The 26,671-nt window shown below is 49.4% G+C and overlaps 1 protein-coding gene and 5 non-coding genes across 6 annotated transcripts; 1 reads left to right on the forward strand and 5 right to left on the reverse strand.

The window, feature by feature from the left end:
- Positions 1 to 365: 365 nt before the first annotated feature.
- On the forward strand, positions 366 to 1,974 carry LOC138242806 (zinc finger protein 180-like). Its single transcript, XM_069198360.1, has 2 exons — positions 366 to 593; positions 721 to 1,974. The coding sequence occupies exon 2, from the start codon at positions 729 to 731 to the stop codon at positions 1,698 to 1,700; it is 972 nt and encodes a 323-aa protein (XP_069054461.1). The 5' UTR covers positions 366 to 593; positions 721 to 728; the 3' UTR covers positions 1,701 to 1,974.
- Positions 1,975 to 7,722: 5,748 nt separating this feature from the next.
- On the reverse strand, positions 7,723 to 7,780 carry LOC138243729 (U7 small nuclear RNA). Its single transcript, XR_011192347.1, has one exon. It is a non-coding gene; the product is annotated as a U7 small nuclear RNA (small nuclear RNA).
- A 6,884-nt stretch (positions 7,781 to 14,664) lies between these two features.
- trnaf-gaa (transfer RNA phenylalanine (anticodon GAA)) lies at positions 14,665 to 14,737 on the reverse strand. Its single transcript has one exon. It is a non-coding gene; the product is annotated as a tRNA-Phe (tRNA).
- Positions 14,738 to 16,464: 1,727 nt separating this feature from the next.
- trnav-cac (transfer RNA valine (anticodon CAC)) lies at positions 16,465 to 16,537 on the reverse strand. Its single transcript has one exon. It is a non-coding gene; the product is annotated as a tRNA-Val (tRNA).
- A 447-nt stretch (positions 16,538 to 16,984) lies between these two features.
- trnae-uuc (transfer RNA glutamic acid (anticodon UUC)) lies at positions 16,985 to 17,056 on the reverse strand. The gene has a single exon. It is a non-coding gene; the product is annotated as a tRNA-Glu (tRNA).
- An 863-nt stretch (positions 17,057 to 17,919) lies between these two features.
- On the reverse strand, positions 17,920 to 17,992 carry trnaf-gaa (transfer RNA phenylalanine (anticodon GAA)). Its single transcript has one exon. It is a non-coding gene; the product is annotated as a tRNA-Phe (tRNA).
- Between the last annotated feature and the right edge of the window lie 8,679 nt (positions 17,993 to 26,671).

Consider the following 26,671-nt stretch of genomic DNA (forward strand, 5'->3'; position numbering starts at 1 on the left):
CTGGAAGAATTTGACCTCAGAACGTTTGACTAGCCTACTGTATGCTCCTAAATTAATATCATTTATGACCTTCTATCTATCTATATACCTTCTTCTGCTCCTCTTCTTTTTATGCTCAGCTACTAAAATTTCCCTTTAGCGGTAAAATTTCCTATAAATATTCAATACTAAGCGGATTAAAATGTGCACAGTAAAGAGATTAAATTATTAAATCTTTTCACTACCGACTAATGCACCATGAGTGCCCGTCGGTACCGTGCATTTTGAATGGCTGCATCTGTATAATAAAGTTTATTATTATTATTATTATTATTATTATTATTATTATAATAAAGGGCTTGTCTTCTTGTCCTGTGTTTTCAGGCTCAGAGGCCAGTGTTCTCCCTGATGCTGGGGAAAGGGCACCTCTTGAACAGCAGCACAGTGAGGAGGAGGAGTGGAGCTCCAGTCTGATGCAGGAGACAGAGATCACTGCTGCAGAAGGGAAAGAGACACTCAGTGAGCAGCACACAGAGAGCAGACAGAGTGTGGAGGATCTGGACTCTGTGCCCATGATGAAGACGGAGCCTGAGAGTGGGACACCTGGACTCTTAGTATGTGATGCTTTTACAGAGAAGATTAATAATCAGGACACGAACAATATGTCACAAGGTTGTAATGAACTTTACTGTGTCTCTGTACAAGAGCTCAAAGAAGAACTGAGTGAGTTTAATCTTACAGATAAGGACATGGAGCCCCAGTTGATTGACCCCGCAGAGCTGAAGAAGGAGCCCCAGGTGATTCAGACTGCTGAGCTGCACACTGAAGGACACGATGGAGAAAACAAATCTCAGTTTCAGAACAGAGAGCAAAATCATTCCATGAAGGATTTGCAGAATAAGAAACCCCAGCATGATCAGACAATGAGGAAGAATCACTCAAAACCTTGCTCAGATGGAGTGGACAAACTGCCATTACAACACAGGGATGAGCAGCGTTTTTGTCAGTCTAGCATTTCAAAAAACCTTCGCACAGGAGAGAAATCTTTCACTTGCCGTCAGTGTGGGAAGAGTTTTAGTCAGTCACACAACTTAAAAAGACACCAGGGTATTCACACAGGAGAGAGACCATTCAGCTGCAATCAGTGTGGGAAGAGTTTTAGAGACTCAAGTGCCTTAATAGTCCACCAGCGCATTCACACAGGAGAGAGACCATTCAGCTGCAGTCAGTGTGGGAAGAGTTTTAGTCAGTCAAGAACCTTAATAGTCCACCAGGGCATTCACACAGGAGAGAAATTATTCAGCTGCTGTCAGTGTGGGAAGCATTTTAGTCAGTCACACTACTTAAAAAGACACCAGCGTATTCACACAGGAGAGAGACCATTCAGTTGCAGTCAGTGTGGGAAGAGTTTTAGAGTCTCAACTGCCTTATTAGCCCACAATCGCACTCACACTGGAGAGAGACTGTTCAGCTGCAGTCAGTGTGGGAAGAGTTTTAGTAAATCAAGTAACTTAAGAGCCCACCAGAGCACTCACACAGGAGAGAAACCATTCAGCTGCAGTCAGTGTGGGAAGAGTTTTAGTCAATCACATGACTTAAAAAGGCACCAGCTTGTTCACACAGGAGAGAGACCGTTCAGCTGCAGTCAGTGTGGGAAATGTTTTAGTCTTTCAAGTAACTTAAGAGCCCATCAGCGCATTCACACAGGAGAGAGACAATAGAAAACACTAGGGAGGAGATCACACACCTATCTACATCAGTGGAACTGCAGTGGAGAGGGTCAGCAGTTTCAAGATCCTGGGAGTTAACATCTCAGAGGACTTAACCTGGACCCACCACACTAAAACCATGGTCAAAACAGCACGGCAGCGCCTATTCTTTCTCCGTAGGCTAAAGAGGTTTGGCATGCCATCACATATCCAGGCCAACGTCTACAGGTGCACTGTTGAGAGCATCCTGACTGGTTGCATCACTGCCTGGTATGGGAACTGCTCTGCCCGGGAGGGTGGTGAAGTCAGCACAGCTCATCACCGGCTGTGAGCTACAAAACATCCAGGATATCTACTCAGCTAGATGTCTGAAGAAGGCCAGGTCCGTTCTCAAGGACCGCAGTCATCGCAGTCACAAACTATTTTCCCTCCTACCATCTGGTTAACGGTACCAAAGTATTCAGTCCAAGTCCAACAGACTACGGAACAGCTTCTACCTCCAGGCAATCAGACTGCTAAATAGCCAACCTCCAGCTCCTTTAGCAAATCACCTGTAATGGCTACATGGACACACAGTTTTCACTGTATTCGGCATAACCGCACTACTTGTATATATTGCATATACCATGGACACATAGCAGCTCTACTCATATTGAGTTTTATTCAATTTCTATTACATCTGTTATTATGTAACCTTATTTTCATAATCTCAATTTTGTGATTTTTGTGTTTTTGTGATTTCTGTGATTCTTGTGATTTTTGTGAGCTTGCAGAAAAGACATTTCATTGCCAGCAACTACTGCTGCATGCTCTGTTGTTGTGCATTTGATAAATAAACTTTGAAAATAAATTGTTGCAGTCAGCGTGGGAAGAGTTTTAGTGACTGAATCACCTTAAGACACCACCAGCGCATAAGATAAGATCACTTTCTCACATTAGGATTTTGTCTTCTCACAACACTCTCACTATGAGGCCCACAGATAGGAAGAGAAGCTAGGGGTCAGCATCTCTGGTGTAGTTGTGGTTAAGGGCCTTGCTCAGGGGCCCACCAGCATAGGATTTCTCTGCCAGCTGTGGGATTTGAACCAGCAACTTTCCACCCACAGATATACATCCTTAGCTACAGAGCCACTGCACCTAATCACACCAGAGAGGGACCTTCCAGCTGCAGTCAGTGTGGAAAGGGTTTTATCCAGTCAGGTGACTTAAAAATACACCGCTTTAGTCACCACTTTAGTTTTTGATTTAATCATAGTCTTAGTCAAGTCAACTGAAATGTCTATTAGTTGAAGTAGGTAACTGCGTCAGCATGTGACATCTGTTAAAGGTTCCTCAGCTGACACTTTGCGTTTTCTTCTCTTTTCAGCATGGAACAAACCTGTACTTGTTCCTAAAATGTCTATTAGTTACTTTGTAGTCACCCACTTTTGATTTAGTCTAGTCAACTAAATGTTGACTATAATTACTCTTACTTATGGTTGATTAGAACAGAATTGGTTCTAGTCATGCAGTTTACTTTATGTGTATAATAACATGTATAAAGATTTACATGTTAGGATGAGCGATTATATGAGCGATTACATTAGGATGAGCGATCCCTCCTCAGCAAAGGGCTCAGTTTTGTACCAGTTCCAAGGAAGCTGGACATCCCCCAGACCAATGTCGACCTTAACCACTTTTACCGCAGGATCCGTCTCAGAGCACATTTTGCCGACAATTCCTCTTCACAGGCAGCTGATAACAACCCGGTTATTGATGTCATTAACAACATTAATCCCAAACAGAGCTGTTGGACTCCCTCCTCTGGCCGTTTTCCACCAGTTGATTATTTCATCAACCAATGCACTAATCAAGCTCCCAAGGCACTCTCTATACCCAGTAAACATAGGTCTAACCTCACCCAAGGAGAAAATCAGGCGCTCCAGTCTCTCCGCAACAGGGATGATATCGTCATCAAACCAGCGGACAAAGGAGGTGCTGTTGTGGTGTGGCATAAGGATCTATATGTCTTTGAAGCCTCTAGACAACTAACTGACACTTCTGCCTACCTCCGTCTCCAACAGGACCCTACCACTGACTACCAAAAGGAAGTGGTATCCACCATTTCCCTTCTTATCAGCGGTAACGAGCTCCCCCAGGAGGCGAACCAGCTCATCATGGAACATCCACAGGTATCTCAATTTCACCTCCTCCCCAAAATCCACAAACCGGACACCCCTGGACGGCCCATCGTATCAGCATGTAACTGTCCAACTACTTACATCTCAGCCTTTCTCGACAGCCTCATGAGACCGCTGGTTGAAGATCTTCCCTCATACATCAAAGACACCAACCACGCGCTCCAACTTTTCAATGGTTTCCAATTTCAGGGTACCGAATGCCACATTTTTACCATGGATATCACATCTCTGTACACCGTCATTCCCCATAATGACGGCCTTACAGCCCTCAAGCACACGCTGGACAAACGCACAGTGCTTGATCCACCCACCCACACCATGGTACGCCTTGCAGAATTGGTCCTCACACTGAACGCATTCTCTTTCAATAATCTTTTTTACCAAAAGGTCAGTGGAGTTGCCATGGGCACCAGAATGGGACCCAGCTATGCCAACATTTTTGTCGGCTGGGTAGAAGAACGCTTCTTCGCTTCCTACACTGGCTATGTCCCTGACTTCTACAAACAATATATTGATGACTGCGTTGGTGCCGCCACATGCTCCAACGATCAGCTTGAGTTCTTCCTGCACCATTTCACCAACTTCCACCCGTCCCTCAAATATACGGTTAACATATCTTCCACCACTCTTCCGTTTCTAGACATCCACTTGTCTATCAACTACCCCCGTAGACATCCACTTGTCTACCAACTGTCCACTCAAAGCCCTCGAAATGTACTCATTTTTTATCAACAGAGGATACCCCAGCAGTGTGATTGACAGGGCCCTTGCCCGAGCCAAAAACACCCCCAGACCATCAACCTGATCAGGAACTCTCGCCGTAACAACCGCATTCCTCTGGTGCTTCCTTACCACCCTAACACACTTCCTATCCCCAGGACCATTAACCACAACTTTTCCATCCTACAGGATGATCCCTCCATTGGGGCCCTCTTTTCTGATCGCCCTATCATCTCATATCCGCTGACCACCTAATCTGCGTAACCTCCTTGTTCACAGCTCCCTTGACCGCCCTCAACAACCATCCACACCAGGCACTTTCCGTTGCAACAGAGCTCGCTGTATTAGTTGCAAGTACACAGCCACCACCACACTCATTCAAGGCCCTTCAGGACAATTCCGGATCACCCAGACAGCATCTTGTATCTCCAGCAACCTTATTTACTGTATCTCTTGCAGTAAATGCCCAGCCATCTACATTGGAGAAACAGGAAGGAGACTCGGAGACCGCTTCAGAGAACACGTCAGGGCTGTGAAGATTAAAGATCTCTCCAAGCCCATTGTTTCTCATTTCACCTCTGACGGCCACGACCACTCTAATCTCTCCGTCTGTGTTCTCAAAGACAGTTTTCCGAACTCATACATCAGAAAGACCACAGAAACTAAAATTATTCTGCAGCTAGGATCACACATTCTCCCTTCCCTTAACGACAGACTACTGTTCTTTTAAATTTTCTCCATTCATTGGAAGTTTCATTTCACACCTCTCTGCACCCATTCTGACTTCACACCTCTTGATTGGCCTCTCTTTCTGTCCCCTGCTCCCGCCTCTCACTCCTCCTCCCTCCCAACCTTTGTTCTCCCGCTACTTTACCTTTGCCTACTGCCCTGTCTCTCTCACACCTGAAGAAGGCTCCACGGCCGAAACATTGTGTTCTCTTTCTTCTTTTTTTCAGCATGGAATAAACCTATAACTTGTTCCTATTTTAATCAAAATAATATTAAGACCTGTATGTATTCAAATAGTATTATCATTATTTATACTTACGCATCAAAAGACGATTGCTGAGAAAAACATGACAGTATTTAACCTAAATGGCAAACAACAAATATCAGCAATGCATTGTGGTATATAACCAGAAAAGATGCTGTGTTAGATGTGTTTTCAATTTCAATTATATATGCATTTATTAATGTTGTCAATATTATTACGGTTGCAATTTAACCATGGTGAGAATCCCTGCCTGTCATACAGGAGAGTGGGGTTTGATTCCCGACAGGGAGCTAAGGAGCTTTTTCTATGACCTGTTTACAATTTAAACTGTAGTGTGAGACACCTTTCTTCTACAGAAATCTATTTTTTTTAAAGGAGATGAATTAGTTATAACAACACAAAACATCAAAGTGAAGTTGCTTTTCAGCAACTCCTTGGCTACATGGGAATTTTGATTTTTTGACAGTAGGGTAATTTGCAAAATTAAACAAGGAATTGATTCACTCCTGTGGAATACTGTATAAAATGGAAGACAGGTTTGATATGGAAACAACTACACACATTTTAGTTTTTTTTCCAATTGTACTCCTATCAAAGTGACATAAGAAAAGTCATTGTCAGAAGTGGGATATGAAAACAAGCCACCAGGGGAGACGGCTGTAATAACGTCACCAGAAATATATTGAAAACAAATGGGCTGTCACTAAGGAAATTCATAGAGAAATACAGGTCCCACCATAAAACACCATAAGGAGTGCAAAACATGTTAAGTTATTTCTGTACTTCATCACTTTTCGGTAAAAGAGGGACTCAAGGACACAAAGACTCTAGTTTGGGATTCAGGCTGAGAAAGGGAAGTGTGACTTTGGACACAGGGTATTGCAGAGAGGAGCAAATGGCGCAACGAAACAAAATGCCAAAACCCCAGATTGAACCAGGGACCTTTAGAGCATCAGTCTAAGGCTTTCTCAGCTGAGCTATTTCAACCTCTGTGTACGATCCAACCTCTGCTGTCTGCAGTAGCCTCCCAAAGTTCCAGCATGAGTGCACGAAGAGGAGTGGTAGAGTGTTACTGCAATGTCATTCAGAAGGGTAGTGATCCAGCTCAGCTCTCTGAGGTTTGGTAGATACATCTTCTTCATGAGTAATGTAGGATCAACGTCTTCAGGCTGGAGGAAGGGCTTGCATTTTGGCAGTAGTAACTGACTGGGTAGTGACTTCTAGGACCTGGTCTTATCAGGTTGCTTTGCCACGTTTGTCAGTTCTGCTGAAAAGACCTGTCTCTAGGAAATTTAGGAAGCAGAAGAATGACTATCTGAAAGGTGACATGATCTGCTGGCTGTTTGATGTGATCATGAATGACACAGGAAATTCGAATTCTTGCAATAAAACAAAACAAGATCCATAAAACACTGGCGGGAGTGCAAAATGTGAGAAGATAAAAAGACACCTGTTTCTGTCCAATTTCAAACAGGGGATCTTGCGCATGTGTGATGAACGTGATAATCACAATATTACAGAAATGACAGCAGCATTGAACATGGCGAGACGTAAAAGATTGTTAATTCCCTTCAAATACTCACAGTGTGTTTATTCTGCTGTATTAATTTACTGTGCTCATCCGGCAGTAACACACTGCTCCCAGAGCTGGATAGGTGACTCCACATTCTACAGCTCTCTAGCAAAAGAGGAAGTCAGACTACAGAAATGGAGAAAATCTCCTCTTCAGAATGTGGTAATATATTCCTGAGGGAAGTCGTTTCTTGAAGTTCAACACTCTCTGCAAGTCACCCATTCCCACCTTGCGCAGTGCAGTGTTTATCACATTCTCTTAACACACCAAAGGGTTTCAGTTTGAAAGCGGGCGAAAACAAGTGATCACTTTTTGCACATTTGTCACTGCTGAGGTTACTTTATGGGTCTATTTTCTATACTGTGCTGATCAATTGGAAATCAAATGGCAAAAAAGACCCATTCCCACATCTAAGGTCAAATATTAGGAATCAAAACTGCTCGATTGTATGGAAACACACAGCTTTATTAAGATGTCCAAGTGCAAGATCTTTTTATTCATAGAAGACCCTATTTATGTTATATGAGAAATATTAATATTAATACAGAATCTTTTTTCACCAAATAAATGGGCTTCCTGACTTCAGAAAGCCTTCTAGACAAATACTAAAAGAGCAAAAATTCCATTTGGTCAAAGAAATGAAAACACATACCCTACCAAACCGTGAGTACAGGCCATTCAGGGTGATAATACAGAAACATTTATAATTCAACAAATAAAACCTGTCAACTGGTAATCACCACTTATCATAAAAAATAAGTAGCAATACACAGTAGGGGACTCTTGAGTGCAAGTTAAATCCATGCAAGAAGGGGGTTTAGTGTTGTATTTCCAAATCAGATATGCAAATGAGAGATCTGGCCCAGCCAATCTCAAAGCTCCCTTGGTCTGGAATGGAGCTGCTCCCCTCTTCTAGTTATTCACACTGGAGTTAGGTTACATATTAGCACATTTCATCTAACAGTTGCTCCAGAAACAAAAACGTAAACAAATGACCTGGAATGTGACCACACCTATTAGAATGTAGTTCAACAGATAACTTGTAAACCTTGGCATAAGATTTTTTTTGTTCTACAAAATATACTTTATTCCGCAAAAAAAACATCTCAAAAGGAACATCTCACACATATTAACACTCCATGTAATAAAAAACAACGGCGGAACGGAGATTGATTGTCCGTTATCAATCTTTGCAAGTGGGGGCGAATTTGCGCAATTAACAGAGTCCCTCCAAACCTAGCACTTGCTATTGTCCTTTAATCCCTGTATAGGGCCCAAAGTCCTTTCCAGCGCTCCCTCGCCGTGGGGAAACCCCATTTGGCGACTAGGCGCTTCGTCCTCCTCCTGAGGTCTGATGGGCTCCCGCAGCGCCCGACAGAGGTTGCAGTAGAAGATGCAGTCGAGTTTCATGGGGAAATGTGGGACATCTCGACCCCCTTCCTCGACCGGCTGACACATCCGTGATGTACTCATACTTGCCGTCCCAGACGAAGCCGAAGATCATCCCTTGCAGCGCTCGTCTGAGTCTGGCCGGCAGCGTGTACACCACCGCCAGGTAAACCAAGGCCGGCAGGATGTCTGCTTTCAACACCATCACTTTCCCTGTGTAGGACAGCGACCGCGTTTTCCACAGACCCAGCTTCGCGTTCACCTTGGCGATCCTCTTGGTCTAGTTGTTGGTCTCGTTGTCCTGGCTCTGGAAGGAAACCCCCAGTATTTTGAGGGGCTCCGTGCAGAGCACGAGACCCTCCGGCGCCGTCGTCCTGTACTTCCAGGGCCCGAAGAACTTCAGTTTGCTCTTTTGGCGGTTGAGTTTCGACCCCGAGGCTCTGGAGTATTGCTCCATGACCTGCAGGGCCCTCCTCAACCCCCTGTCCGACCTCAGGAACAGCGTCGTGTCGTCGGCGTACTGGGAGATCTTCTGGGTTTCCCCCGCGCCTCCCGGTATCTCCAGGGTCCCGTCACACCGTCTCTGCTAAGGGCTCTTGAAGAGCAGGGAGATGATGCCCTCCCTCATGGTGTCTCCGAGTTTCACCCAGCGGAAAATCTCCTGCGCCACTTCCACCAGATCTGCCGCCAGGGTGTCCCAGAAGCAGGTGTAGAATTCCTTGGGGATTCCGTCCGGCCCTGGCACCTTGCCATTCTCCATGGACAAGAGCGCCGCCTTCAGCTCCTCGGCCGCGATCGGACCCTCCAAGTCCTCCCTCACCTCCTCAGGTACTCGTGCCTTCAGCTCCTCCAGAAAAGCATCGCCTGCCTCCACCTCCGTCTGCTTTTCTGAAAAGAGCTCCGTGTAGAAAGCGGTGGCCGCTTCTACCTTGTCGCTCTCGTCCAGCACTTCCTCTCCATCTCCCCGTCTCAGGCCGTGGATCACCCTCTTTTTCTGGGCTCCTCGGACCTGATTGAGTTTGCGGAGCCTCTCCTTCAGGTCCCGTGCCCGGGCTGAATTGAAGGCTCCTCCCCCGTTAGCCGAGCTGTACTCCTCCTCTAGTTGTCTCTGGAGTCGTGCAGCTTCCTTCCTCTCCCTGGCCGCCTTCCGTCTGCAGTACGTCTGCGCCAGGGTTCGGGTCCTGTCTTTCACTGACTCCCACCATTCCACCACGGAGCTGTAGCCGTCTCTCAGATCGCCCCAGCTCGCGTAGTCTTTCCGGAACAGTGCCCTGAAGTCGTCTTCCTCCAGTATCTCCCGGTTCAGCTTCCAGTACCCACGACCAAATGCCGGCAGGCTGGTGTTAGCCACCACCGTCAAGCGCTCGTGGTCGGAATACCACGCCGGGGACACCGTCGCCGACTCCAAGGAGCAGGTCGTGTGCAGGAAGATGTAGTCCAGGCGGCTGCACACTCCCCGGGAGTTTTTCCAGGTTGTTCCGGCGTCGTTAGGGCGACACCGTCTGAAGCCGTCTACTAGGGAGAACTGCTTAAGTAGCGATTCCAGCTCTGCCGAGCTAGCGTCGCTCCCCTTCTCCCGGTCGACGTTGAAGTCCCCGCCAAGCACCACCTGTCTGTTGGTGGTGCAGCAGCTGGCCAGGTCAGCAAACACTTCCTTCAGGATAGAGGGTTCTGTTGGAGCATAGACGTTAATTGCTCTCAACTTCTGCCCCCTCCAGTCGATGTGTGCGACCAGGATCCGGCCCTGCACCACCGGGAAGGAGGAAACCAGCGTCATCTCTGGGTTTCCGAGGAGGATTCCCACTCCGGAAGAGTGGACCCCTCCTACACTCCAGCATGATTCTCCCTTCATCCATTCCCTGGTGAATGTCAGCTTGTCGCTTTCATCCTTCAGGTGGACCTCCTGTAAGAAACAAACTGAGAGGCCAGATCATGAAAAACTCCCCGTCTTTTCAACGGGTCTATTAGCCCTCTCACCTTAGTTGTTAGAAAGGTAAGTTTCACAATCATGATTAAACAAGTGAAAGTTGAACCTCCTCTCTTTGTGCTTACAGTGGAAAACTTGGGAGTCTACATCTGGGCACTGTTTAGCCTAGATGTAGCTCCTCTTGTCTGGGTCCTGGGGGGAATATGCTGGGCTCCCTCCAGGTCTCGCTGGGGACTGAAAGGTAAACATGCTGGACAGGTCCAGCCCTACCATCAGTCCCGGCTCCAGGGCGGCTTCAAAGTAATCCTCGTCTTCCTCGAGGATACTCTCCGCCACCGCTTTGGGAAGGGTTTTTTCTTCCCTTTCTCCAGGAGTTTCGGGGACCTCCAGTTGCTCCTGGGCCTCGGGGGAAGGGGGCTCCACTTCCTGGGCTGCCTCTTCCTGTTGTTCCTGGGCCTCGGGGGAGGGGGTTCCGACATCCTGGGCTGCCTCTTCCTGTTGTCCCTGGGCCTCGGGGGAGGGGGTTACCTCTTCCTGGGCTGCCTCCTCCTGTTGTCCGTGGGACTCGGGGGAGGGGGGTTCTGTTTCCTGGGCTGTCACTTCCTGTCGTCTTTGGGCCTTGGGGGGGAGGGTTTCCATTTCCTGGGCTGCCTCCTCCGGTTGTTACTGGGCCTCGGGGGAAGAAAGTTCCGTTTCCTCTAGGACGAGGAAACGGTTCTCCCTTACCACTCTTTTCTTTTGTCCTTCCGAAGGTGGATCCGCCCTGCATCTCTTCTCCCGCTTTCTCTTTCCCTTCTTGCTGGGAGTTATTAGGGCCCTTTCTCCGGTCGGCCATTTTGTCCGTCGTCCTGGCAGCCATCTTGTGGCACTGGTGCAGCTGGGGGTGTGGCCTCGGCAGTTTCGGTTCTCTGCGGGGGAGGTGCGGGTTCTTTGTTCTCACCTCTCTCCCTTTGTCTTGAGACCGGTTTCTGCCCGCCGGCTTCCACCACCTGCGCAAATGAAGGTTTGCTTACCTTGCATTGGTGAAGGAGGTGCCCCTCTTTGTTACAGTTGTGACATCTGACGATGTCACACGTGTTCTCCTTGTGGCATCCTGGGGTAGTAAAGGTACCCCCTGTCGGCTCCGATGTTGAAGCGGGCCGGGGGGTGCTGGAAACCGTCGACGCCCTCTGGGTCCTCTTTCAGGAGGACTCGGTACTGGCGTTTGCCATACCAGACGCCGCAACTGTCCCTGATCTCCGTCGGTTTGCCCACCACAGTTACATACCTCCCTAGGTACGCTGTTACCAGTTCCATTGGTTCATAGGGGTTGTATGTGAGGACTGTGATGGTCCTCTGGTTTGTCTTCCTCATAGGCTCCGGCCTGAAATCAGAGAAACCGGGGTGCTTACCTTTTTCTCTGATCATTTTCGTTGCCTTTTCATATGAGGCGTCCGTGGCCATGTAGGCCTCCATGTATCTCTCTGCCTTGTTGTCTTGCAGGCAGTAGAGATCTCCGGCCACCAACTGCAGGATCCCTCTCAGGAAGGTAATGAAAAAGGATTTCACAGTTGGCATCGTCTCTGTTTTCTTGGTCCAGTGGAACCGGATCAGTGTCTTCTTGTCTGCCATCTGGAAAGGAGAAAAAAGAAAAAAGGAGAGAAAGAGAGAGAGCAAGGTCCTGTGGAGAGGAGGGTTTAGCTGCTAAAGGAGCAGCGAGGGAGCCCTGGCCTTTGTCCTTGTGGGCAAAGCCCAGCTAGGTGCAGGCGCAGGAGGAGAGAGAGAGAGGGAGCGGATAATGCTTCCGAGTCTCCAGGAAGAAACTAAGAACTGCGGGCAGGCCACGAGTACCTACTCCCCGCCAAGAGGCCAAGGAGGCAGAGAGAGAGAGAAGAAGCGGATAGCGCTTCCGAGTCTCGAGGAAGAAAGCAAGCACTGCGGGCAGGCCACGAGTACCTACTCCCAGCCAAGAGGCCAAGGAGGCGGAGCAAGAGAAAGGGGGAGGGGAGAGGAGAGAGCAGAGAGAGAGAACGTTGCTGCCGGATCCCACCCAGCTCAGCTGCTGCTTGGCCTTAACCCCCTAGGCTCAACCTAGGGCGATACCAGCTCAAGCACTCTTCAGGATCTTCGATCGCCTTCTAGAACTTTGGAAAGACAGGAACTGCGGGCATGCCACTTGAACTTGATCTTAGCCAAAAGGCCGATAAAATTGGATTCCAGCTCACTGGCCCTGCAAAACTTAGTTCAAGACTTAAAACTCTCAGACACATATAGATGTATATATCCCACAACAGCAGGATATACATGGTCAGGGAGGAATAGCAGCTCCAGAACTGACCATTGCTTTGCCTCAGAGAGAGTGAAAGTTGTTGGGGTCACTCTTCAGCCTGTCTTCTTCTCAGATCATCAAGCTTTAGGGTGTAGAGTGGAACTCCAGGGCGGGACTTTCTTTGGCCCAGGCCTCTGGAAACTCAACACAAAGCTGCTAGAGAATGACGGGGTAGTATCCTGCTACAAGGAGAAACTATCACAGTGGCTGTCCTTGCAGTGTCTGTATGGGTCAGTAGGAGGATGGTGGGAGGAGGTGAAGGTGAGGACGAGGGTTTTTTTCATGGCTGAGGGAAGGAAGGCTGCCAGACGGAGAGGAGTGTTAGCCAGGAAACAGAGGCAGCTGCAGTGTCTCTACACGATGCTGCACAGTGGCTTCGATGTGCTCGAGGATATCACCCTTTTAAAAAAGGATGTCTGGAGCATAGCGGAAGAAAGTAGTCGAGGAGTGCTGTTAAGAAGCTGAGTGCAGTTCTTGGAAGAAAATGAGAAGTGTACTCGCTTCTTTTTCAGGAAAGTGGTAGGCTCCAAGTCTGTCATGGAAAGTGTAGTTGATGAGGAGGGAAGAGAGAGTACAGAGCTGAGTGCTATCCTCTCCTGCATTGAGGCCTTCTTGTCACGGACGTCCAAGGGGCCTAACCGTAGGTAGCAGGAGGGCGGAAAAAGACCCATATGTGTAGCGGCGAGACGGGAAAAAGGCCCGGGCTCATTAGTGCAAATAGTTCAGGAATGCCGTATAGAAACCTGTGCCCTCAGGGAGCGGATGTGGGGCGCCCTGGTGCTAGGCAGGTCTCAGGACATCCAAACGTCAGTGCTGAGCGAGGACAGAGTGCAAGACCCGGAAATATTTAGCCAAAGGGAAAGAGAGGGACAGGAAAGACAGCAGACCAGAAACAAGGGACAGGACAGGGAAGGACCGCCCTCTGGCTGCATAGGGCGTGACACTTCTACACAAGACTGTACAGCTCTACAGAGGTAAAGGATGAAGAAATTCATTTTTTTACCTCAAAGCTAGAAAACATTTTGAGTGAAGAAGATAGGGAAGTACTTGAGGAGGATTTGACAGTAGAAGAGCTGAGAGGCTATTTGGAGCTTACAGAAGGGGAAAACTCCGGGTACTGACAGGCTCCCTAGAGGGGCGTCTGCTTTTACTACTTGCATGAATGAAGGCAAAAAAAAGCCAATCGATGTGAACGAACGGCGCTTTACAGAGGAGTACTGCCTGACTGGATCGTTGATGAACGACAGAGGCCACTCCGACCTCTTCTCGGTTTTCTTCAGTGACTTACTAAGGATCTTCTTCACATTCGCCCATGCAGGGGAAGCCAGTTACACCAAAGCAAACGAAGGAAAGTGCATTTCAAGCAGAGACCAGGAGGGACTTGTTTACACTGAGAGTGGTCGGAGAATGGAACAATGCGCCCAGCCCTGTTGCTGGAGCCGATTCTTGATGAGATCTTGGGCTCACTAAGAGGCCCCCGCTGGATGCTAATCTTTCTGTTGTTCTTGCAGGTCCTGCGCTGCTTTTGAGCCGACAGAGCTCGTCCTGGTCTGTCGGCACAGCCCAATTGCAAATGATCGGCTCCGCGTACAGAAGGAACGTGCGTTTGGTACAAGAGTGCATGAAGGCACCGGAAACACATTGGGAACAAATGACCGGTCGCTCAAGACCTCTGTGAAGTACAGGAGCGTGCAAAACAAGGCTGTTTCCACCCGGTCTCGAACCAGGGACTTTGCGCACGTTAGGCGAACGTGATAGCTGCTACACTACGGAAACCTGCAGGGACCGCTGCTGGTGTCTCGCTTGCGTTTCGGGCTGAGAAAGGGACGCGTCACTTTAGGCAGGGGGCGCTGGAGAGAGGAACAAAGGGCGTGATGAAACAAAATGCCGAAACCCGGGATCGAACCAGGGACCTTTAGATCTTCAGTCTAACGCTCTCCCAACTGAGCTATTTCGGCGGTGCGCGGAGCCCACAGCCACCTGCTCCAGCCTTCCTGTGTTGCGGCATGAGCGCACCAAGAGGAGCGGGAGAGTGTTGCAGGAACGTCACTCAGAAGGAAAGCCACCCAGGTGCGCCCTCTGAGCTCTGTCCAGCGCATCTTCCTCGCATGGACTCCTGCCTGTGACGGGCAGGAAACAATTAGCAAGAAAGGAACGACACCCCATGGGTGTCTCATGACCACACCTTAGGTTGTGACACGTGCAGGTGTGAGGGGTTGCCGGGCTACTTTGGAGCAGAGCTCGGGCGGAGGGGGGGCGGGAAAGCAGACAAAGAGGTGACACCTCAAGGTCTGCACAATCACAGCTCTCCGCCGCCCCAGGCTTCCGCTCGATAAGCTACTGGACACACCCGCCCCTCCTCACACAGACCATGGAAAAGCCCCCGAGTGGGAGGGCTCTCTCTTCCTCCCAGGAGCTCTTGGACACGACGCACAGACATAGCGCGGGGAGCTGCCGCCTGCAAACACGGCTCCAGGCTGGACTCCACTCCGCAGGAGCCGCAGAGCAGGGGAGATGGGGGCAGCTTAGCTCCTGTGCAGAGACCTGAGCTGTTGTTGCTGCGGACGCTGTCTTTTCTGCACTCGGGGTAGGAGTGAATGTTGAGTTGCCCTTAGAAATGAAGCAGAGCACTTCAACGGCACGGGTGTGTGTGTGTGCGTGCGCCCTGGTGATTCTGGGAGACAGATCGAACCTGGGCTAAAAGAGAGGGGGCTTAGCCCTCTTCCATTTGCTAGTTCAAAGTTGTACAACCCATTTGTATCTGCTAGGCGGTGCAGTCGTCGTCCACAAAGAAGACTTTGAAAAGCCTCGAAGGCAAGTCATTCCGAGTTGGTCGTTTGTGTTTTCCGTTCAGACGCGAAATGCTGAAATGTTCTCTCGGCTCCTCGGTTGTCATTTCTGCTCCGTAGAGGAATCACAGCACGCGTCGCCTTCCAGCACGCTGGGTCGGGACACGATGCCGGGGGTCGGGGCGTGCGACGTCTTCCTCGTTAGTGTAGTGGCAAGTATCCCCGCCTGTCACACGGGAGACCGGGGTTCGATTCCCCGACGGGGAGTAGCTTTTCTTTCACCTCCTTAGAGAAAGGACTGCCTTTCACTTCTCTGTTTTCTTTCACAGCGTCGTGCACCTTTTCATTGCTCTCGCTTTCAGAGCCTCCGCACGGCACACGACTCGACATCAGGAAGCACATTGAAGTGAAAGCAGGAAGCGCTGCGACATGCACTGTGCAGATCCCGCCACACTAAGAGGTGAGTGGGTCTGTTCGATGCACAAAGAACGCTTTGATAAGCGTCAAAGGCAAGTCATTCCGAGTTGGTCGTTTGTGTTTTCCGTTCAGACGCGAAATGCTGAAATGATCTCTCGGCTCCTCGGTTGTCATTTCTGCTCCGTAAAGGAATCACAGCACACGTCGCCTTCCAGCACGGTGGGTTGGGACACGATACCGGGGGTTGGAGAGAGCGATGTCTTCCTCGTTAGTATAGGACCTGTCACGCGGACCTGTCACCTGTCCCCACCTGTCACGCGGAAGACCGGGGTACATCAGGACGCGCATTGAAGTGAAAGCAGGATGCGCTGTGACATGCACTGTGCAGATCCCGCCACACTAAGAGGTGAGTGGGTCTGTACGATCACAGTGCTAGGCGAATCCCCAATCCCCTTTTGTGCGTGGCGACAAAAGAAGTCTGTTTCCGCCCGGTTTCGAACCAGGGACCTTTCGCGTGTGAGGCGAACGTGATAACCACTACACTACGGAAACGGTGGTAAGAAGTGCCCAGCGGCCCAGCACTGAGCTTCGTCAATGCGATTCAGCTGCTTCCAGTGCCTTTATTGGAGTGCGCTGATGGACCGTGCTCTCTCTCCAGAGACCAGCACGCCTGTCATGGACGGAGCAGGAAAGGAGGTGCCACATTCTACAGCCCTCTCCACGCAATCGACGAAATCGGGCTACTGAAGTGGAGAAAATCGCCTCTCCAGAAAGTGCAAATATCATCTTGTATAAAAGTTATTGCCGAAGGTCAGCCCTGTCTACCAGAGTAACCTTCCCACCTCCTGCAGCGATGATCAGCTCGTCTCACACGCGAGAAGTTTCGGCTGGAAACAAGCGCCCCCTCTTCTCGCACGTTTTGCACGTTCGAGTAGTTTTAATGCGGCTCCTTCGTACACGGTGGTGATCTTTTGGAAAGCAGGATTCAAAACTGACACGTTCCCATACCGGGAGTTGAACCCAGGCCACCTGGGTGAAAACCAGGAATCCTAACCGCTAGACCATATGGGAGCGCACAACCCCGCTGTTCCGGGCATCATGCAAGCAAACTACATAAATATGAGAAAACGCAAGAGGTGTCACTCAGAGTGTCGAAGGGTCGATGTATACGAGTTGGTAGAATAGGGGCGTCTGCTTTTACTGAATGCACAAATGAAGGCAAAAAAAAGCCAATCGATGTGAACGAACGGCGCTTTACAGAGGAGTACTGCCTGACTGGATTGTTGATGAACGACAGAGGCCACTCGACCTCTTCTCGGTTTTCTTCAATGACTTACTAAGGATCTTCTTCACATTCGCCCATGCAGGGGAAGCCAGTTACACCAAAGCAAATGCAGGAAAGTGCAATTCAAGCAGAGACCAGGAGGGACTTGTTTACAACGAGAGTTGTTGGAGAATGGAACAATGTGCCCAGCCCTGTTGCTGGAGCCGATTCTTGATGAGATCTTGGGCTCACTAAGAGGCCCCCGCTGGATGCTAATCTTTCTGTTGTTCTTGCAGGTCCTGCGCTGCTTTTGAGCCGACAGAGCTCGTCCTGGTCTGTCGGCACAGCCCAATTGCAAATGATCGGCTCCGCGTACAGAAGGAACGTGCGTTTGGTACAAGAGTGCATGAAGGCACCGGAAACACATTGGGAACAAATGACCGGTCGCTCAAGACCTCTGTGAAGTACAGGAGCGTGCAAAACAAGGCTGTTACCACCCGGTCTCGAACCGGGGACCTTGCACGTGTTAGGCGAACGTGATAGCCGCTACACTACGGAAACCTGCAGGGACCGCTGCTGGTGTCTCGCTTGCGTTTCGGGCTGAGAAAGGGACACGTCACTTTAGGCAGGGGGCGCTGGAGAGAGGAACAAAGGGCGTGATGAAACAAATTGCCGAAACCCGGGATCGAACCAGGGACCTTTAGATCTTCAGTCTAACGCTCTCCCAACTGAGCTATTTCGGCGGTGCGCAGAGCCCACAGCCACCTGCTCCAGCCTTCCTGTGTTGCGGCATGAGCGCTCACTCAAGACCTCTGTGAAGTACAGGAGCGTGCAAAAAGAGGCTGTTCCCGTCCGGGTTCGAACCGGGGATTTTTCCGCGTGTGAGGCAAACGTGATAACCGCTGTACTACGGAAACAGTGAGAAAAGGGATGCCCCGGCAGTGAGTATTCAACCTTATTGCATTACTGCTCCCAACCAGTTGATATCAATTTAATTCCTAAGGGTTATGTACTTGTTTTGAGTATCTCATGTAGAAGTTGTAAACAAGTTCAATTACGAAATGGTCTAATGGTCTAAATGAATGATATACCGAACTTATGTCCTCTTGATATGTGTAACTCTTTGTAACTGAATGAATTTATATCTTTTGTATTCTGATAACCCATACGATAAGATCTGTTAGGTTTGCATGCATATTCTATATATTAACAAATGTATCCTTGTGTATTTGTACCTGTGTGTGCGTTGTTTGAGTTATGTCGCATGGTTGGATTCTAAGACCATTAAAAGAATCAATTTTGTGATTTACTGCCACAAAAATAATTGTCCCAGTTAATGCCCAAACCCCTACAGAACTGGTGCCTCGTGAGAGAACACTTCAACAGTGTGTGATATCCTGTCCCAGCCTGTGGAGTAGACAGCGAGCCTGTCTCTTAATAATACTAATAATACAGTGTGTGATTCCCTGCCCCAGCCAGAGGAACAGACAGTGAGCCTGTCTCTCAATAATAATACAGTGTGTGATCTCCTGTCCCAGCCTGGGAAACAGTGAGTCAGCCTCTCAATAATTATAATACAGTGTGATCTACTGTCCCAGCCTGAGGAACACACAGTGAGCCTGTATCTAAATAATAATAATACAGTGCGTGATCTCCTGTACTAGCCTGAGGAATAGACAGCGAGCCTGTCTCTCAATAATGATAACCTAGTGTGGAATGTCCTGTCCCAGTCTGAAGGACAAACAGTGAGCATGTCCCTCAGTAATAATAGAACAGTGTGTGATCTCCAGTCCCAGCAGGAGGAACAGACAGTGAGTCTGTATCTCAATAATAATAATACAGTGTGTGATCTCCTGTCCAAGCCTGGCAAACACTGAGGCTGTCTCTCAATACTAATAATACAGTGTGTGATATCCTGCCCCAGCCTGAGGAACAGACAGTGAGTCTGTCTCTCAATAATAATAATACAGTGTGTGATTTCCTGTCCCAGCCTGGGGAACAGTGAACCAGATACTCAATAATAATAATACAGTGTTATCTCCTGTCTCAGCCTGGGGAACACTGAGCCTGTCTCTCAATACTAATTATACAGTGTGTCATTTCCTGCCCCAGTCAGAGGAACAGACAGTGAGCCCGTCTCTCAATAATAATAATACAGTGTGTGATCTCCTTTCCCAACCTGAGGAACAGACAAGAATGAGCCAGTCTCTCAATAATAATAAAGCAGATTATGATCTGCTGTCCCAGCCTAAGGAACAGTCAGGAAAGAGCAGGTCTCTCTATAACAATAATACAGTTTGTGATCTCCTGTCCCAGCCTGAGGAACAGACAGTGAGCCTGTCTCTCAATAATAATAATACAGAGTATGACCTCCTGTCCCAGCCTGGGGAACAGTGAGCTTGTCTCTCAATAATAATAATACAGTGTGTCATTTCCTGTCCCAGCCTGAGGAACAGTGAGCTTGTCTCTCAATAATAATAATAATAATACAGTTTGAACTCCTGTCCCAGCCTGGGGAACACTGAGGCTTTCTCTCAATACTAATAATACAGTGTGTGATATCCTACCCTAGCCTGAGGAACAGACAGTGTGCCTGTCTCTCAATAATAATAATAGAGTGTGTGATTTCCTGTCCCAGCCTGAGGAACAGACTGTGAGCCTCTCTCAATAATAATAATCCAGTGTGTGATCTCCTGTTCAAGCCCAAGCGAAGACAGAGTGAGCCTATCTGTCAATAATAGTAATTCAGTGTGTGATCTCCTGTCCCAGCCTGAGAAACAGACAATGAGCCTGTCTCTCAATAATAATAATACAGCGTGTGATCTCCTGTCCCAGCCTGAGGAACAGACAGTGAGCCTGCCTCTCAATAACAAGCCAATGTGTGATCTCCTGTCCCAGCCTGAGGAACAGAGAGTGAGCCTGTCTCTCAATAATAATACAGTGTGTGATCCTCTGTCCCAGCCTGAGGAACAGACAGTGAGCCTGTCTCTCAATAATAATAATACAATGTGTGATCTCCTGTCCCATTCTGAGGAACAGACCTTCAGCCTATCTGTCAATAATAATAATACAGTGTGTGATCTCCTGTCCCAGCCTGGGGAACAGTGAGCCAGACTCTCAGTAATAATAATACAGTATGTGACCAACTGTCCCAGACTGAGGAAATGACAGTGAGTCTGTCTCTCAATAATAATAATACAGTGTGAATTCCTGTCTCAGCTTGTGGAACATACAGTGAGCCTGTCTCTCTATAATAATAATATAATGTATGACCTCCTGTCCCAGCCTGGGGAATATACAGTGAGCCTGTCTCACTATAATAATAATACAGTGTCTGATCTCCTGTCCCAGCCTGAGGAACAATAAGCCTGTCAATCAATAATAATACAGTATGTGATGTCCTGTCTCCGCCTGAGGAACAGAGAGTAAGCCTGTCTCTCAATAATAATAATTCAGTGTGGGATCTCCTGTCCCAGTCTGATGAACAGACAGTGAGCCTCTCTCTCAATAATTATAATACAGTGTGTGATCTCCTGTCCCAGCCTGAGGAACAAACAGTGAGCCTGTCTCAAAATAATAATAATACAGTGTGGTATCTCCTGTCCCAGCCTGGGGAACAGTGTGCCAGACTCTCAATAATATTAATAATAATAATACAATGTGATCTACTGTCCCAGATTGAGGAACAGACAGTGAGCCTGTCTCAATAATAATACAGTGTGTGACCATCTGTCCCAGACCGAGGAAAAGACAGTGAGTCTGTCTCTAAATAATTATAATAATACAGTGTGGGATCTCCTGTCCCAGCCTGGGGAACAGACAGTGAGCCTGTCTCTCAATAATAATAATACAGTGTGTGATCTCCTGTCCCAGACTGAGGAACAGACAGTGAGACTGTCTCTCAATAATTATAATAATACTGTGTGAGCTCCTGACCCAGCCTGGGGAACATACAGTGAGCCTGTCTCTCTATAATAATAATTCAGTGTGGGATCTCCTGTCCAACTCTGAGGAACAGACAGTGAGCCTGTCTCTAAATAATAATAATACAGTGTGTGATCCTCTGTCCCAGCCTGAGGAACAGACAGTGAGCTTGTCTCTCAATAATAATAATACAGTGTGTGATCTCCTGTCCCAGCCTGAGGAACAGTGAGCCTGTCAATCAATAATAATACAGTATGTGATGTCCTGTCTCAGCTTGAGGAACAGAGAGTAAGCCTGTCTCTCAATAATAATAATACAGTGTGATCTACTGTCCCAGCCTGAGGTACAGACAGTGAGCCTGTCTCTCAATAATAATATAGTGTGTGACCACCTTCTGTGGTCTGTTTCAAATCCGCCCGCGATGAGACACCGAGGAGAAATGAAGAGCCCCAGTCGCGCTAGAAAATCACCCGGGAAAGAGACTTTCAATGTAGGAAAAAAAAGTCGTTAGTAACAGACATAATATGTTTGTTTTGTTTTTTTAATCGCTGCGATGTGTGACTAAGCTCATACGACTAAGAGTTGCCCCCTTTGTCTAGATCTGGTAACCTGCTCGTCGCTGGTGGGCCAGATCGTGTCCCCCGTCACTACACTGGGGCATTAAGACCCCTCACAGACCGCAGGCCCCCTGCTGGCCCCACTGAGAGGTCGAATCCCACCTCCTCCGCTCTCTGCGAAAAGCAGTATCTTCAGGCCCTGACATCCCACCCCTGCCACTCTCTGCGTAAATAAGTATCGTCAGGCCCTGACATCCAACCCCTGCCACTCCCTGCGTAAAGAAGTGTCGTATGGCCCTGACATCACACCCCCACCAGTCTCTGCGGAAAGCACTGTCGTATAGCCCTGACACCCAACCCTCCACTCTCTGCATTAAGCACTGTCGTATAGCCCTGACACCCACCCCTCCACTCTTTGAATAAAGCAGTGTCGTCAGGCCCTGACATCCCACCCCCGCCACTGTCTACGTAAAGTAGTATCGTCAGGGCCTGACATCCCACTCCCGCCACTCTCTGTGTAAAGTAGTGTCATATGGCCCTGAAACCCTCCCCTCCACTCTCTACATAAAGCAGTGTTGTCAAGCCCTGACATCCCTCCCCCGCCACTCTCTGCATAAAGCACTGCCGTATAACCCTGACACCCTCCCCTCCACACTCTGCGTTAAGCTGTGTTGTCAGGCCCTGATATCCCACCCCCGCCACTCTCTGCGGAAAGCACTGTCATATAGCCCTGACACCCACCCCTCCATTTTTTGCATAAAGCAGTGTCGTCAGGCCCTGACATCCCACCCCTCCACTCTCTGCGTAATGCGGTATCGTCAGGCCTTGACATCCAACCCCCGCCACTCTCTGCGTAAAGCAGACATGTTACAGACATTTACAACAAAGACATATTATAAAATATTGACATATACTGTAGGCGGCTGGAGCATTATTGGGAGACAGACTCACTGTTCCTCAGGCTGTGACAGGAGATCACATACTGGGCTGCCAGATCAACTGAGTTCCCTCCTCCCTCTCCCAGTAGGATTGGGACCTGTTGTGATTCTGGCAGGTGTGGGAACTCTGGGATTAGATTCCTGAATTTCGGGAAGAATGTTTCTCTAATCCCAGAGTATCTGTCACAGTGCAGTAGGAAGTGCACCTCTGTCTCTATTTCTCCCCGCTGGCAGTGGGAGCACAGCCTGTCCTCTCTGGGCAGCCAGGTCTGCCTGTGTCGCCCAGTTTCTATGGCCAGGTTGTGGTCACTGAGCCTGTACTTCGTCAGGGTCTGTTTCTGTTTGTTATTTTTTATTTTGGTCAAATATTCAGCTAGTGTGTATTGTCTGTTTAAGGTTCTGTAGCATTCCAGTTTATGTTGTGTTTGTGTGTGTGTGTCCCAGTGTGTGAGATATTGCTGTTTGATCTGTGCTGTGATGTGCTTGAGTCTGGGTTGTGGTGCTCTAGCAGTGCTGTCCTGAGGCTGGTTAGTGTCGGTGTCACTCACTGCGAGTGTGATTTCAGCAGAGTCTCTGTACTCTTGGGACACTTGACTCACCTGTCTCTCTCTTTCTCTCCCTGTGCTGTCCCTCTCCTGCCCCCTCTCTCCCTCCTCGGACTCCAGCTGGAGGAGGTCCAATCACCACCTCCTGTGAGACAGAAGAAAAATAAGGTGGGTAATGCTCTGATCCTCTCTTTACTGCTGTCCAGTGTCCAGTCAGTGTCCAGTCAGTGTGTCTGTATGAACCCCTCTCTCTCTCAGTGCAGTGTTCATGTACGGGAGTGTCCAGTCCGACTCTTAACGTGACTCTCCTGTCTCTGCTTCAGAAGCGCTGGTGCGTCTTTTTAAACTCCCTGAGCTGCGTGTCAGTGGAGACAGAAGATCAGGACGAGCCGATGGAGGCGGCGGAGACCGTGGGTCAGGAGAGGAAGAGCGAGGGAGAGGAGGAGCAGGCTGCCGGGAAGGACAAGAAGAGGAAGAGGAGGTGCAGGTGAGCAGACAGGGGGGCGCCGCCCGGTCGTGTCTGTGATTCAAGGAGGAGTCTCCTCTTGCTGTTTGATGTCATGGTGACGTCTGTGTCTGTGTCCCTCACACCTGCAATAACAATATTCTTTCCAGGTTCCTTTCCTGGTTCTGTGCCAGCTAAGATCTGGACTGGACTAGACTGGACTGGACTGGAGCTGAGGGACGCCAGACTGGACTGCACTGAAGCTGAGGGGCCCCAGACTGGACTGGACAGGAGCTGAGGGACACCAGACTGGACTGGACTGGAGCCTAGGGACACCAGACTGGACTGGACCGGAGCTGAGAGACACCAGACTGGACTGCACCGGAGCTGAGAAACACCAGACTGGACTGGACTGGAGCTGAGGGGCCCCAGACTGGACTGGACTGGAGCTGAGAGACACCAGACTGGACTGGACTGGAGCTGAGGGACCCCAGACTGTGCTGGACCGAAGCTGAGGGACCCCAGTCTGGACTGAAGCTGAGGGACCCCAGACTGTGCTGGACCGAAGCTGAGGGACCCCAGTCTGTGCTGGGCCGAAGCTGAGGGACACCAGACGGTGCTGGACCGAAGCTGAGGGACCCCAGTCTGGACTGCACTGGAGCTGAGGGACACCAGGTTGGACTGGAGCTGAGGGGCCCCAGACTGGACTGGACTGAAGCTGAGGGGCCCCATTCTGGACTGGACTGAAGCTGAGGGACCCCAGACCCCGGTCTGGACTGAAGCTTGTAATTTTTGTTCTTTTGTTAAGCATCAATAAAAAATTTTAAAAAAAATCTGTTTAGCTTTTGGTTTTTTCCCTCCCCCCCCCCCCCAAAGTTGCTGCTGGGAGAGGTGTGAGTGGGGCCAGCAGGGGGCGCTCTCACTCTGCGGTCTGTGTGGGTCCTGATGCCCCAGTATAGGGACGGGGGACACTGGACTGTAAACAGGCGCCGTCCTTCGGATGAGACGTCAAACCAAGGTCCTGACTCTCTGTGCTCGTTAACAATCCCGGGGTGTTTCTGGAGAAGAGTAGGGGTGTTACCCCAGTATCCTGGCCTGATTCCCCCCCTGGTCTTGACCCATCATGGCCTCCTAATCACCCCCCTCTCTGAACTGGCTCCATCCCTCTGCTCTCCTCCCCACTGAGAGCTGCTGTGTGCTGAGCAGACTGGAGCATCATCCAGGTAGGGGCTGCACACTGGGGGGGCTGGAGGGGATCCCCCTGACCTGGGAGGAGCTCTGAGTGGAGAGTCCAGACTTATTAATTATTATTATTATTCGTGCTGCACTGGGCTTCAGTTCTGGCAGTGAGAGGGGGACTCTGTGATCAGTACAGATACTTATGACTGTATAATAATACACGATAGAAATGGAAAACAGGGTAGCGCTGTAGTCCCTTCGAAACGTTTTGAACTGCCAGAAGAAGTTTTCACAACCCGGACTCGTGAAGGTGCAGGTCTTCTCCCATCGTCCGGAGCAAGGTGTATTGTGTCCTGGTGATTTCTCCCGTTTTGAACGGAGTTTAATATCTTGTTTCTACTTTATTAGAGAGAGGCACTGAACATCCTGTGATGGACTGGTGTCCTGTCCAGGGTGTGTGAGTGTGTGTGTCCTGTGATGGACTGCTGTCCTGTCCAGGGTGTGTGAGTGTGTGTGTGTCCTGTGATGGACTGCTGTCCTGTCCAGGGTTTGTGAGTGTGTGTGTGTCCTGTGATGGACTGGTGTCCTGTCCAGGGTGTGTGTGTGTACTGTGATGGACTTGTATCCTGTGAAGGACTGGTGTCCTGTCCAGGGTGTGTGTGCGTCCTGTGATGGACTGGTGGATCACAATATTAATTCTCCTCCTTGATTCCCTCCTTCATCGCCAGAGTGAAAGCGGGACACGGCAGTAAAAGCTCAGCCCTGCGGGTGTTGGTCCTCTCGGCCACACGGGGGCGCTGTGGCTCCACGGGGGGGGGGTTATGTTCAAGTCCCGCTGGGAATCGCACCGACGCGGCGGAGTTCGTGAACGTCCCAGACACCAAGAAAACGAGAGAGAGAAAAAAGGTCGTTTTCGGGGTTCAAGAAGCAACCCCGAGATTCAGGGGTTCTGAAACAGAAACGGCCGGGTGGTGTTGTAGAGAGGTCGACATGCCTGGTTTTCCTCGTCTCCGAAGCCCGTTTTTTTGGGGGGGGTCGTGAGGTCCCACGCAGCGCTCGGAAAAGAAAATGCCGTCTCTTTTCCCCGCAGGACGGGGAGGTGGGAACCCGTGTTTTTTGGACGTGGCGTGGCCCGAAATTTCCGCCCTTGGCCGCTAAAGGGGGGTGGAGGTTGGTCTTTCTTTGACTTGGGGGTAGGGGGGGTGCTAATTTCACTGAACCATACCTAACGGAAACCCGTGTTGGACGTGGGGGTGCTGAATGCGCCCTTCGACGTGATTTTGTTTTTAAATTCAAGTGCAGCTTTTGTAACGCTTGGGCCGGAAACACCTGGACCCGTTTCCTCTGCCTGTCCGATGTGGCGACTACCGGGGTCGTACAGGGACACCCGGCTGGCCGCTGAGAGTTGGAAAAATAAAATGTCCACCTAAAAAATAACAACCGCGAAAAATGTCGGCCATTTTTGTTTCGCGGCCGAGCCGTGAGCGCGTCGGGGGCGACATCACGGGGGCGTCACAATGAGCCGCCTGACGTCACAGAGCGGCGGAATCTAGCGGGGGGCGGCGCCGGAGCCCCGTGAGCTCAGAGGAGTGAAGAGAGAGGAGGAGGAAAGGACTATATAGCGCTTTCTAAACACGTGTTTCTTCCAAAAAAGATTCGTGGGTTACTTCGACTTCAATCAAATAATAGTTCCAGCTTCAGATTCACTCTGAAGTATCCCCGTGAAATCGGCAAGTCAGTTAAAAATGCCGCTGTCGAGAAATAACAAAATAAGTTGAGAAATAAGTTGTTTTTTTTTTCCCGTTACTCCACTCTGATGGGTGTGATCGTGCTG

This window comes from Lepisosteus oculatus, chromosome 14 (assembly GCF_040954835.1).
Source record: "Lepisosteus oculatus isolate fLepOcu1 chromosome 14, fLepOcu1.hap2, whole genome shotgun sequence".
Classification (NCBI taxonomy): domain Eukaryota; kingdom Metazoa; phylum Chordata; class Actinopteri; order Semionotiformes; family Lepisosteidae; genus Lepisosteus; species Lepisosteus oculatus.

Excerpts from the sequence above, each read along its gene's own strand:
- LOC138242806 (XM_069198360.1), top strand. The coding sequence starts at position 729 with ATGGAGCCCCAGTTGATTGACCCCGCAGAGCTGAAGAAGGAGCCCCAG.